Here is a 13458-nt window from a genome sequence, read left to right as displayed (position 1 = left end):
CTCACTCTCTCTCTCTCACTCTCTCTCTCTCTCACTCACTCTCTCTCTCACTCACTCTCTCTCTCTCACTCTCTCTCTCTCACTCTCTCTCTCTCTGTCTCAGTTGGATTCCTATCTATCGACCATGTCTTACGCTCACGGTGAGCTGTGGGCTGGGGACAAGTGGGGACTGGTCCATGTCTTTGACGAAAAGGGTGGCAGCTTCCAACACGTCAAGGTAAGACCACGTACACCAGGCCGGAGGGGGGAGAGAGGGAATGGAATTGATGGGCCCTGATGCTGTTTAGCTCAGAAATGTGGGGTATTTAACAGGAACCATGCAAGCAGCTGTTCCATTTTCTCAGAATGCCCAATAATCAAGTCTCACTATTCTAGAGCTGACGCAGATGTGTAAATACTCCATTAAACTGCCAAGGTGATCGGCCTAGCTGAGTGCTATTCAAGGGCAAAACTAATTCACCCCAGGTTCCATCATTGTCAGGAAAGTAACAAATTACTTCATGACTATGCAACTTAACCCTCACCCCTTTAACATGTCAAGCATATATGCATTCACTCAAAAGACATCAGACACAACTATTATGGCTGGAAAAATATAGTCAATGAAAACAACTTCTGTCAATCAAAAGTCCAGATCTCAAGTTAACAAGATATCTCTTGCGATTTCTTTTGGTTTTAGTAATGATGACAAGCTGTTAGCACAATCCCTTTGCTGTTTCTCACTGCTGCGGGGCAGACTGCAGCTGAACCAATCCAAAGGCATTCATTGTTTCTTTCAAAGACTCCTGGAGTCACCGTGTTTCTATTATGTTGTAACATTCCAAAAGCAACACAATCTTGTACAGATAAAAATGTACGGCACCTGACTTTTTCAAGTTGCAAAACACTCCTGGTATTTTAGGGATGTCACAGTCTCTGACTTTCCTTCCAGTTTATTGCCCGAAAGGACAAATCCCCTTACAGTGTTGACAATAAACCTGCTCTCTCGGGTCACTGAAAATCAAGCCTCAGTACTCCTCTCACGAAAGGTAAAGATTTTCAAAAGTATGCACAATTCTCCATCTGACCTGACTTTCAGACCCAGATGTCAGAAAGACAGATACCAGACTTTTATACTAAACAAGAATGACTAGATTCTAACTTCAGATAAATAGCTGAGTTGTCTACTGGTGAAAATTTTAATCCCCTTATAAAGCTCTCCCTCTATACAGATGCAAACATTCACAATAAAGTTTGGTGTTCTGGTGGATGGAGAAACTGGGAGGGCAGTTCAGTGAGTCGGTGTTCACAACTTGCTGCGATTATTGTTTTGTTGACCCGAGCACTGCTACTTGATCGATCTTCACTGGATACATTCAATACGTGCAGGAGGTAGAGGAGGAGACTTGGACTCTGCGAAAGGTCCCTGACTCATCCAGCACCTGTGCAGAGGATAGAGACAGGCTAGCTTCATCCAGCACCTGTGCAGAGGATAGAGACAGGCTAGCTTCATACAGCACCTGTGCAGAGGATAGAGACAGGCCAGCTTCATACAGCACCTGTGCAGAGGATAGAGACAAGCCAGCTTCATCCAGCACCTGTGCAGAGGACAGAGACAAGCCAGCTTCATACAGCACCTGTGCAGAGGATAGAGACAAGCCAGCTTCATCCAGCACCTGTGCAGAGGACAGAGACAAGCCAGCTTCATACAGCACCTGTGCAGAGGATAGAGACAAGCCAGCTTCATCCAGCACCTGTGCAGAGGACAGAGACAAGCCAGCTTCATACAGCACCTGTGCAGAGGATAGAGACAGGCCAGCTTCATACAGCACCTGTGCAGAGGATAGAGACAGGCCAGCTTCATACAGCACCTGTGCAGAGGATAGAGACAGGCCAGCTTCATACAGCACCTGTGCAGAGGATAGAGACAGGCCAGCTTCATACAGCACCTGTGCAGAGGATAGAGACAGGCCAGCTTCATACAGCACCTGTGCAGAGGATAGAGACAGGCCAGCTTCATACAGCACCTGTGCAGAGGATAGAGACAGGCCAGCTTCATACAGCACCTGTGCAGAGGATAGAGACAGGCCAGCTTCATACAGCACCTGTGCAGAGGATAGAGACAGGCCAGCTTCATACAGCACCTGTGCAGAGGATAGAGACAGGCCAGCTTCATACAGCACCTGTGCAGAGGATAGAGACAGGCCAGCTTCATACAGCACCTGTGCAGAGGATAGAGACAGGCCAGCTTCATACAGCACCTGTGCAGAGGATAGAGACAGGCCAGCTTCATACAGCACCTGTGCAGAGGATAGAGACAGGCCAGCTTCATACAGCACCTGTGCAGAGGATAGAGACAGGCCAGCTTCATACAGCACCTGTGCAGAGGATAGAGACAGGCCAGCTTCATACAGCACCTGTGCAGAGGATAGAGACAGGCCAGCTTCATACAGCACCTGTGCAGAGGATAGAGACAGGCCAGCTTCATACAGCACCTGTGCAGAGGATAGAGACAGGCCAGCTTCATACAGCACCTGTGCAGAGGATAGAGACAGGCCAGCTTCATACAGCACCTGTGCAGAGGATAGAGACAGGCCAGCTTCATACAGCACCTGTGCAGAGGATAGAGACAGGCCAGCTTCATACAGCACCTGTGCAGAGGATAGAGACAGGCCAGCTTCATACAGCACCTGTGCAGAGGATAGAGACAGGCCAGCTTCATACAGCACCTGTGCAGAGGATAGAGACAGGCCAGCTTCATACAGCACCTGTGCAGAGGATAGAGACAGGCCAGCTTCATACAGCACCTGTGCAGAGGATAGAGACAGGCCAGCTTCATACAGCACCTGTGCAGAGGATAGAGACAGGCCAGCTTCATACAGCACCTGTGCAGAGGATAGAGACAGGCCAGCTTCATACAGCACCTGTGCAGAGGATAGAGACAGGCCAGCTTCATACAGCACCTGTGCAGAGGATAGAGACAGGCCAGCTTCATACAGCACCTGTGCAGAGGATAGAGACAGGCCAGCTTCATACAGCACCTGTGCAGAGGATAGAGACAGGCCAGCTTCATACAGCACCTGTGCAGAGGATAGAGACAGGCCAGCTTCATACAGCACCTGTGCAGAGGATAGAGACAGGCCAGCTTCATACAGCACCTGTGCAGAGGATAGAGACAGGCCAGCTTCATACAGCACCTGTGCAGAGGATAGAGACAGGCCAGCTTCATACAGCACCTGTGCAGAGGATAGAGACAGGCCAGCTTCATACAGCACCTGTGCAGAGGATAGAGACAGGCCAGCTTCATACAGCACCTGTGCAGAGGATAGAGACAGGCCAGCTTCATACAGCACCTGTGCAGAGGATAGAGACAGGCCAGCTTCATACAGCACCTGTGCAGAGGATAGAGACAGGCCAGCTTCATACAGCACCTGTGCAGAGGATAGAGACAGGCCAGCTTCATACAGCACCTGTGCAGAGGATAGAGACAGGCCAGCTTCATACAGCACCTGTGCAGAGGATAGAGACAGGCCAGCTTCATACAGCACCTGTGCAGAGGATAGAGACAGGCCAGCTTCATACAGCACCTGTGCAGAGGATAGAGACAGGCCAGCTTCATACAGCACCTGTGCAGAGGATAGAGACAGGCCAGCTTCATACAGCACCTGTGCAGAGGATAGAGACAGGCCAGCTTCATACAGCACCTGTGCAGAGGATAGAGACAGGCCAGCTTCATACAGCACCTGTGCAGAGGATAGAGACAGGCCAGCTTCATACAGCACCTGTGCAGAGGATAGAGACAGGCCAGCTTCATACAGCACCTGTGCAGAGGATAGAGACAGGCCAGCTTCATACAGCACCTGTGCAGAGGATAGAGACAGGCCAGCTTCATACAGCACCTGTGCAGAGGATAGAGACAGGCCAGCTTCATACAGCACCTGTGCAGAGGATAGAGACAGGCCAGCTTCATACAGCACCTGTGCAGAGGATAGAGACAGGCCAGCTTCATACAGCACCTGTGCAGAGGATAGAGACAGGCCAGCTTCATACAGCACCTGTGCAGAGGATAGAGACAGGCCAGCTTCATACAGCACCTGTGCAGAGGATAGAGACAGGCCAGCTTCATACAGCACCTGTGCAGAGGATAGAGACAGGCCAGCTTCATACAGCACCTGTGCAGAGGATAGAGACAGGCCAGCTTCATACAGCACCTGTGCAGAGGATAGAGACAGGCCAGCTTCATACAGCACCTGTGCAGAGGATAGAGACAGGCCAGCTTCATACAGCACCTGTGCAGAGGATAGAGACAGGCCAGCTTCATACAGCACCTGTGCAGAGGATAGAGACAGGCCAGCTTCATACAGCACCTGTGCAGAGGATAGAGACAGGCCAGCTTCATACAGCACCTGTGCAGAGGATAGAGACAGGCCAGCTTCATACAGCACCTGTGCAGAGGATAGAGACAGGCCAGCTTCATACAGCACCTGTGCAGAGGATAGAGACAGGCCAGCTTCATACAGCACCTGTGCAGAGGATAGAGACAGGCCAGCTTCATACAGCACCTGTGCAGAGGATAGAGACAGGCCAGCTTCATACAGCACCTGTGCAGAGGATAGAGACAGGCCAGCTTCATACAGCACCTGTGCAGAGGATAGAGACAGGCCAGCTTCATACAGCACCTGTGCAGAGGATAGAGACAGGCCAGCTTCATACAGCACCTGTGCAGAGGATAGAGACAGGCCAGCTTCATACAGCACCTGTGCAGAGGATAGAGACAGGCCAGCTTCATACAGCACCTGTGCAGAGGATAGAGACAGGCCAGCTTCATACAGCACCTGTGCAGAGGATAGAGACAGGCCAGCTTCATACAGCACCTGTGCAGAGGATAGAGACAGGCCAGCTTCATACAGCACCTGTGCAGAGGATAGAGACAGGCCAGCTTCATACAGCACCTGTGCAGAGGATAGAGACAGGCCAGCTTCATACAGCACCTGTGCAGAGGATAGAGACAGGCCAGCTTCATACAGCACCTGTGCAGAGGATAGAGACAGGCCAGCTTCATACAGCACCTGTGCAGAGGATAGAGACAGGCCAGCTTCATACAGCACCTGTGCAGAGGATAGAGACAGGCCAGCTTCATACAGCACCTGTGCAGAGGATAGAGACAGGCCAGCTTCATACAGCACCTGTGCAGAGGATAGAGACAGGCCAGCTTCATACAGCACCTGTGCAGAGGATAGAGACAGGCCAGCTTCATACAGCACCTGTGCAGAGGATAGAGACAGGCCAGCTTCATACAGCACCTGTGCAGAGGATAGAGACAGGCCAGCTTCATACAGCACCTGTGCAGAGGATAGAGACAGGCCAGCTTCATACAGCACCTGTGCAGAGGATAGAGACAGGCCAGCTTCATACAGCACCTGTGCAGAGGATAGAGACAGGCCAGCTTCATACAGCACCTGTGCAGAGGATAGAGACAGGCCAGCTTCATACAGCACCTGTGCAGAGGATAGAGACAGGCCAGCTTCATACAGCACCTGTGCAGAGGATAGAGACAGGCCAGCTTCATACAGCACCTGTGCAGAGGATAGAGACAGGCCAGCTTCATACAGCACCTGTGCAGAGGATAGAGACAGGCCAGCTTCATACAGCACCTGTGCAGAGGATAGAGACAGGCCAGCTTCATACAGCACCTGTGCAGAGGATAGAGACAGGCCAGCTTCATACAGCACCTGTGCAGAGGATAGAGACAGGCCAGCTTCATACAGCACCTGTGCAGAGGATAGAGACAGGCCAGCTTCATACAGCACCTGTGCAGAGGATAGAGACAGGCCAGCTTCATACAGCACCTGTGCAGAGGATAGAGACAGGCCAGCTTCATACAGCACCTGTGCAGAGGATAGAGACAGGCCAGCTTCATACAGCACCTGTGCAGAGGATAGAGACAGGCCAGCTTCATACAGCACCTGTGCAGAGGATAGAGACAGGCCAGCTTCATACAGCACCTGTGCAGAGGATAGAGACAGGCCAGCTTCATACAGCACCTGTGCAGAGGATAGAGACAGGCCAGCTTCATACAGCACCTGTGCAGAGGATAGAGACAGGCCAGCTTCATACAGCACCTGTGCAGAGGATAGAGACAGGCCAGCTTCATACAGCACCTGTGCAGAGGATAGAGACAGGCCAGCTTCATACAGCACCTGTGCAGAGGATAGAGACAGGCCAGCTTCATACAGCACCTGTGCAGAGGATAGAGACAGGCCAGCTTCATACAGCACCTGTGCAGAGGATAGAGACAGGCCAGCTTCATACAGCACCTGTGCAGAGGATAGAGACAGGCCAGCTTCATACAGCACCTGTGCAGAGGATAGAGACAGGCCAGCTTCATACAGCACCTGTGCAGAGGATAGAGACAGGCCAGCTTCATACAGCACCTGTGCAGAGGATAGAGACAGGCCAGCTTCATACAGCACCTGTGCAGAGGATAGAGACAGGCCAGCTTCATACAGCACCTGTGCAGAGGATAGAGACAGGCCAGCTTCATACAGCACCTGTGCAGAGGATAGAGACAGGCCAGCTTCATACAGCACCTGTGCAGAGGATAGAGACAGGCCAGCTTCATACAGCACCTGTGCAGAGGATAGAGACAGGCCAGCTTCATACAGCACCTGTGCAGAGGATAGAGACAGGCCAGCTTCATACAGCACCTGTGCAGAGGATAGAGACAGGCCAGCTTCATACAGCACCTGTGCAGAGGATAGAGACAGGCCAGCTTCATACAGCACCTGTGCAGAGGATAGAGACAGGCCAGCTTCATACAGCACCTGTGCAGAGGATAGAGACAGGCCAGCTTCATACAGCACCTGTGCAGAGGATAGAGACAGGCCAGCTTCATACAGCACCTGTGCAGAGGATAGAGACAGGCCAGCTTCATACAGCACCTGTGCAGAGGATAGAGACAGGCCAGCTTCATACAGCACCTGTGCAGAGGATAGAGACAGGCCAGCTTCATACAGCACCTGTGCAGAGGATAGAGACAGGCCAGCTTCATACAGCACCTGTGCAGAGGATAGAGACAGGCCAGCTTCATACAGCACCTGTGCAGAGGATAGAGACAGGCCAGCTTCATACAGCACCTGTGCAGAGGATAGAGACAGGCCAGCTTCATACAGCACCTGTGCAGAGGATAGAGACAGGCCAGCTTCATACAGCACCTGTGCAGAGGATAGAGACAGGCCAGCTTCATACAGCACCTGTGCAGAGGATAGAGACAGGCCAGCTTCATACAGCACCTGTGCAGAGGATAGAGACAGGCCAGCTTCATACAGCACCTGTGCAGAGGATAGAGACAGGCCAGCTTCATACAGCACCTGTGCAGAGGATAGAGACAGGCCAGCTTCATACAGCACCTGTGCAGAGGATAGAGACAGGCCAGCTTCATACAGCACCTGTGCAGAGGATAGAGACAGGCCAGCTTCATACAGCACCTGTGCAGAGGATAGAGACAGGCCAGCTTCATACAGCACCTGTGCAGAGGATAGAGACAGGCCAGCTTCATACAGCACCTGTGCAGAGGATAGAGACAGGCCAGCTTCATACAGCACCTGTGCAGAGGATAGAGACAGGCCAGCTTCATACAGCACCTGTGCAGAGGATAGAGACAGGCCAGCTTCATACAGCACCTGTGCAGAGGATAGAGACAGGCCAGCTTCATACAGCACCTGTGCAGAGGATAGAGACAGGCCAGCTTCATACAGCACCTGTGCAGAGGATAGAGACAGGCCAGCTTCATACAGCACCTGTGCAGAGGATAGAGACAGGCCAGCTTCATACAGCACCTGTGCAGAGGATAGAGACAGGCCAGCTTCATACAGCACCTGTGCAGAGGATAGAGACAGGCCAGCTTCATACAGCACCTGTGCAGAGGATAGAGACAGGCCAGCTTCATACAGCACCTGTGCAGAGGATAGAGACAGGCCAGCTTCATACAGCACCTGTGCAGAGGATAGAGACAGGCCAGCTTCATACAGCACCTGTGCAGAGGATAGAGACAGGCCAGCTTCATACAGCACCTGTGCAGAGGATAGAGACAGGCCAGCTTCATACAGCACCTGTGCAGAGGATAGAGACAGGCCAGCTTCATACAGCACCTGTGCAGAGGATAGAGACAGGCCAGCTTCATACAGCACCTGTGCAGAGGATAGAGACAGGCCAGCTTCATACAGCACCTGTGCAGAGGATAGAGACAGGCCAGCTTCATACAGCACCTGTGCAGAGGATAGAGACAGGCCAGCTTCATACAGCACCTGTGCAGAGGATAGAGACAGGCCAGCTTCATACAGCACCTGTGCAGAGGATAGAGACAGGCCAGCTTCATACAGCACCTGTGCAGAGGATAGAGACAGGCCAGCTTCATACAGCACCTGTGCAGAGGATAGAGACAGGCCAGCTTCATACAGCACCTGTGCAGAGGATAGAGACAGGCCAGCTTCATACAGCACCTGTGCAGAGGATAGAGACAGGCCAGCTTCATACAGCACCTGTGCAGAGGATAGAGACAGGCCAGCTTCATACAGCACCTGTGCAGAGGATAGAGACAGGCCAGCTTCATACAGCACCTGTGCAGAGGATAGAGACAGGCCAGCTTCATACAGCACCTGTGCAGAGGATAGAGAAGGTTTGGACACTCTGGAGGCAGGAAACATGTTTCTGCTGATGGGTGAATGCCGAACCAGAGGACACAGCTTAAAAATACGGGGTAGACCATTTAGGACAGAGATGAGGAGAAACTTCTTCACCCAGAGAGTGGTGGCTGTGTGGAATGCTCTGCCCCAGAGGGCAGTGGAGGCCCAGTCTCTGGACTCATTTAACAAAGAGTTGGATAGAGCTCTCAAAGATAGTGGAATCAAGGGTTATGGAGATAAGGCAGGAACAGGATACTGATTAAGGATGATCAGCCATGATCATATTGAATGGTGGTGCAGGCTCGAAGGGCAGAATGGCCTACTCCTGCACCTATTGTCTATTATCTGCAAACTCTGCTTTCACTATGATAGGCCACAGGTACTGGAACGGCATTAGACCATTCAGCCCAACCAATCTGCTCTGCTGTTCAATCATGGATAGTATTTTTCTCATCCCGAAAATGCATAACCTCTCACTTTCCCACATGGGATTCCACCTGCCCCTTCTTTGCCCACTCTCCCAGCCTCTCCAAGTCCTTCTGTAGCCTCCCTGCTACCTCAACATAACTTGTCCCTCCACCTACCTTTGTGTCACCTGCAAAAGTAGCAACAGTGCCCTCAGTTCCTTCATCCAGATTGTTAAAGTATGATGTGAATAGCTGTGATCCCAACACTGAGCCCTGCAGAAATCCATGAGTCACTGAATACCAACCTGAGAAAGACCCCTGTCTCCCTGCTCTACCTCTGCCAGTCAGCCAATCCTCTCACCACGCCAGTACTGGCCCCAACACCACAGACTGGTATTTAGCAGCCTCCTGTGTGGCGCCTTGTCAAGGGTCATTTGGAAATGCTACTTGAACAAGCAGCTGTGTAAATAGTGCTAATAGTGAGGATCAAGGACTTTGCTTTTAAAAGGTGCAGCAATCCTTCAACAATTCTTTCCCCATTTCAGACCATAAGCAAAAGTACAGAGATATAAAAAATGCAGTCTTTCCATCTTTCTCTGTCAATTACCATTTCTTTGGCTTCTCACTCACAGTGTTTTAATGTTGGTCACCGCTCACAGCTCACAGGAATCAAGCATTCCCTTGGAACCTTGTACACTTCATCAACTGATAAAAGCATCAAGGTAAGCTTGAGGGGGTTATTGAGTATCTGATCCTTGGCACTGACGTGGTATGTAGTGATCGTTGGTTTCCTCAATATCCCCACGTTGTATTCTATGTACTTGTTGGAGTACACTGGCTTCGAGATGGGTATACAGTCCAGGCTGTGGTCACTGGTCATCTGATTCACATCAATCGAGACTGACCTGCAGTTTAACTGCATCTAGCTGTTCTCCCATATCGTGTTTATCAACCATTGGACCTCCCACCATCCAGAGGGATTGCAGAAGTGAAATGCAATTTCTGGGGTCCCCTTCCTGTGATCATGTGCTTCATCTGTTCACTCCTAAATGGTCTCATGCTCCCCTGACTACAGTTTCCTCTTATTCTGAGTTACTTTACCATTTGAACACCTACTTCCAGCTGACCACTCTCTGTACCTTTGCCATGTTAGAGCTGGTACACAGCTCCAGTGTGTGGAATGTTGGTGGTTGATTCACCATGTACGTTTATTGTCTGTGTTAATCAGGAGCTGATATCTGTCTCTCTCCTTTTCCAGGTACATGTGCCAACAGAGCCCCCACACACAATTTGCACTTTACCACACGTTGATGTAATGAATGGGGTGAGTATGTTGAGTGGATTGTGTGCTGGGGGAATGACGTGAGTTTGGAGTTGCCATTTCCTACCATGAGTGCTCCTTGTTGGGGCCATAACCCTCCTGACCCTGGGGTAGGTTTGTGGACTCTGTTTTACCAATGGCCCAGAAAACGTTTCCCCCCCCCCCAGCCTTTCAGAAAGTGTTGGAATTCAAGGAGGGGCTTGGATCGGGCATGGCTCTGTGGTCTGTCAGCTCTGACAGTGCTTGTTGCAAGGGGATCTGAGTTAGGATTAAATGCTACAGAATCCTGGGGAGACCTCCCCTGGAGAAGTGTTGACTCTGAAACTCCTTGTGTAACGAGGGGTCTACCTTCTGTAGCCACAGTGCACCAGATATCCACCAGATTCAAATAAAACAAAACCAAGTAAAGAACCCCAGAGGATGATGATCTAAAACAAACACTAAGAATGTTGGAGAAACTCAGCAGGTCTGGCAACATCCGTGGAGAGAGATACAGAGTTACTGTTTCAGGTCTGGTGACCCTTCCTCAAACCTGGAATCTCAGAATAATCCCGGGGATGGAGGATTGTTTTATGGGGAGAGATTTGAGCAAACTAGGTCTGTTGGGAGCTTTGAAGAATGGGAGATGCTTTCATTGAAACTTACAAAATCCTTACAGGCTGGATGTAGTTAGGATGCCCCCACGGACTGGCCTCGTTAGAACCGGGGAGGGGGGGGAGGAATCATCTCAGGACAATGTAGGCCGTTAAAGACTGAGATGAGGAATTCACCCGCTCAGATGGTAGTGACCCTTTGAGAGTGTCCACTCCGGAAGTGTGGAAGCTCAATCCTTGAGTACATTCAAGACAGCAATCGATGGGTTTCTAGAAAATATTGGCCTTGGTGTCACAGCCCGCGATAATGCGTGGCTAGGCTGGCTTGATGGACTGAATGGCACACCCATGTTACAAAGACTGACCAGAGAAGGTATAATCAGGAAGCACCAAATGCCCTCAAGCAGATTGTCTTTACCCCTGGCATTCTCACTCTGAGGGGTCTGTGCCCCTTGGCTATCTTGCCTTGAGGTGAGGGGAGAGAGAGCCGTTCTGTTGCATTGGGAGGGCAGGGGGCTGTGTGTTTGAAGGAATGTTGGAAAGCATTGGGGTAATGGTGACCTTGATGTTTTTCAGATCAGTGTGGAGGGAGACATCTTGGCAGCTGCTTCTGGATCGATGTCTGTGGAAATCTGGAGGAGCATAAAGTGACCAAGAGACTGGTTTGAGTTTGGAGTGTGGTTCGGGTTCCTAAGGGACACTCGGTTGTCAGACCACCCCACCTTTACCAGGGCTGCAAGCAGGCGACTGGTGCTCTTGGCAGGAGGGGGTGGTTCCCCCTCTTAAACACACCTACTCATGTCATGTGACTGCAAACTCCTCCCTCCTGCCAAATGTCCTAATGCATTAAATTCCTATTGATCGAGACACTTTATACATTAATATTGTTATGGTCGTCACTTGCATCCCACACTTCCATGGTGACGGTGGAAGGTGCTGGTACTGTAGAATTGAGTGCCCATGGCCAGTGAATTGGGCCACAGTTTTCCTTCAGCCTCTGTCCTGGGGTGAGTTTCTGGAAAGCTCTGACTGTTTATCCCTTTGTGAGCCAGTGCACTCCCACAACCAAGCAGAGACAGTACAATGTGTCTGTGGAACGGTTGACCCACAGATCTTGCTGCTGTGTGATTGAGAAAATAACACATTTCACAGGGTTAACACTAGCCATTGGGTCAGTGCCACTCACTGAGACCTGTCGTGAGTATTAAACCTGCAGCACTGACTGGTGGTTAAGCTGAGCACTGGTAAGTGGTAATCTCCCAATGTCATGGCAACTACACCGTGTAGACCCACCCCCCGATCCAGGTCAGGTCCCTGTGATGGGGTTTGGGCTGTAGTTTTTGGCAGCCTGTGCTCTGTAAGTTGGTGATATCAACAGGAACCTCAGGTGCTGCAGTTCCCCATCTGTCGGATTTCTCAGGCTGGTGTCACAGCCCAAGATAATGCATGTTCAAATCCCTCTCACAGCTTCGGTGCTCATATCCATGAGCCGAGCCGAGCCAAGCCAAGGGAGTACGGTGCTGCCAGAGCCGCCATTAGGTTGAGATGTGAATCAGAGGTGCTGGGTTTCCAGTTGCGTGGATGTAGATGATCCCAAACACTACATTACAAAGGAGTTAAATAATGACTTTTTAAACAGTTGTGAAATGTTGACATGAAAACATGCACACGTCCTGACGAAACATATATCCCTGAACCAACATCACGAAAACAGATTCTCTGGTGATTTACCTCATTGCTGTTTGTGGAATCTTGCTGTTCAAATTGGCTGCTGTGTTTCCAGAGTTACCAAAGTGAGTGTGTTTGAAAAGTACTTTGTGAGCTTGTAAACATTGTGATTAGAAATGCAAGTTTTATTCTTTTAATATTTGCTGACCTGGAGCATTCCTTTGTTGCCGTTGTGAGATTGACTGGATTTACTACTGTGTTTCTGGAGCAGAAATACAATTTAATTAAGGTATAACCTCTCTAACACGACGAGGCACTGAGGCACAGGTCGGGTTTGTCCCCTCTCCATATGTATCATGTTACAAATGGAGAGAGGGAGAAGTGTTTGTTTAAAGACACAGGCACCCAGTATTCTCTCTCATCCACAGAGCAGCAGCTCAACAAAAAAAGCAGCGTTGCACAAATGGCAGAAAATTACTTGAACTGGGAGAATATTAATTAATAAAGGTAAAAGATGTGAACAGCTGACACGGTGAATCAGATTCTGTTCCTGTGGCAGAAAGGGCAAAAATTCCCACATGAATCCGAAGTTCAGAATTCGGGTTTTTTTCCAGAAACTTGAACAAAATCCAGAAAAACAGTCTCGTGTGGAATACGATGAGAGTGCTGCACTGTCTGAGGGTCAGTGCTGAGGGAGTGGGCACTGTCTGAGGGTCAGTGCTGAGGGAGTGGGCACTGTCTGAGGGTCAGTGCTGAGGGAGTGGGCACTGTCGGAGGGTCAGTGCTGAGGGAGTGGGCACTGTCGG

The 13458-nt window shown here is 50.5% G+C and overlaps 1 protein-coding gene across 7 annotated transcripts in view; it reads left to right on the top strand.

Moving 5' to 3' along the window:
* The window catches only part of fbxw9 (F-box and WD repeat domain containing 9), a 29102-nt gene extending 15922 nt beyond the window's left edge, over positions 1-13180 (top strand). For 6 of the 7 annotated variants that reach the window (XM_043695082.1, XM_043695078.1, XM_043695076.1 and 3 more), the window contains exons 8-11: positions 104-217; positions 9703-9792; positions 10329-10394; positions 11561-13180. In XM_043695082.1, coding sequence (XP_043551017.1) covers positions 104-217; positions 9703-9792; positions 10329-10394; positions 11561-11635 — 345 coding nt within the window. In that variant the 3' untranslated portion in view covers positions 11636-13180. The remainder of the gene's footprint in view (positions 1-103; positions 218-9702; positions 9793-10328; positions 10395-11560) is intronic. The other variant, XM_043695083.1, reaches the window with a different exon arrangement.
* The last annotated feature ends 278 nt before the right edge of the window (positions 13181-13458 follow it).

This window comes from Chiloscyllium plagiosum, chromosome 8 (genome assembly GCF_004010195.1).
Source record: "Chiloscyllium plagiosum isolate BGI_BamShark_2017 chromosome 8, ASM401019v2, whole genome shotgun sequence".
Classification (NCBI taxonomy): Eukaryota; Metazoa; Chordata; class Chondrichthyes; order Orectolobiformes; family Hemiscylliidae; genus Chiloscyllium; species Chiloscyllium plagiosum.
Note: the sequence above shows the minus strand (reverse complement) of the source record. Positions and strands in the feature narration are given on the sequence as shown.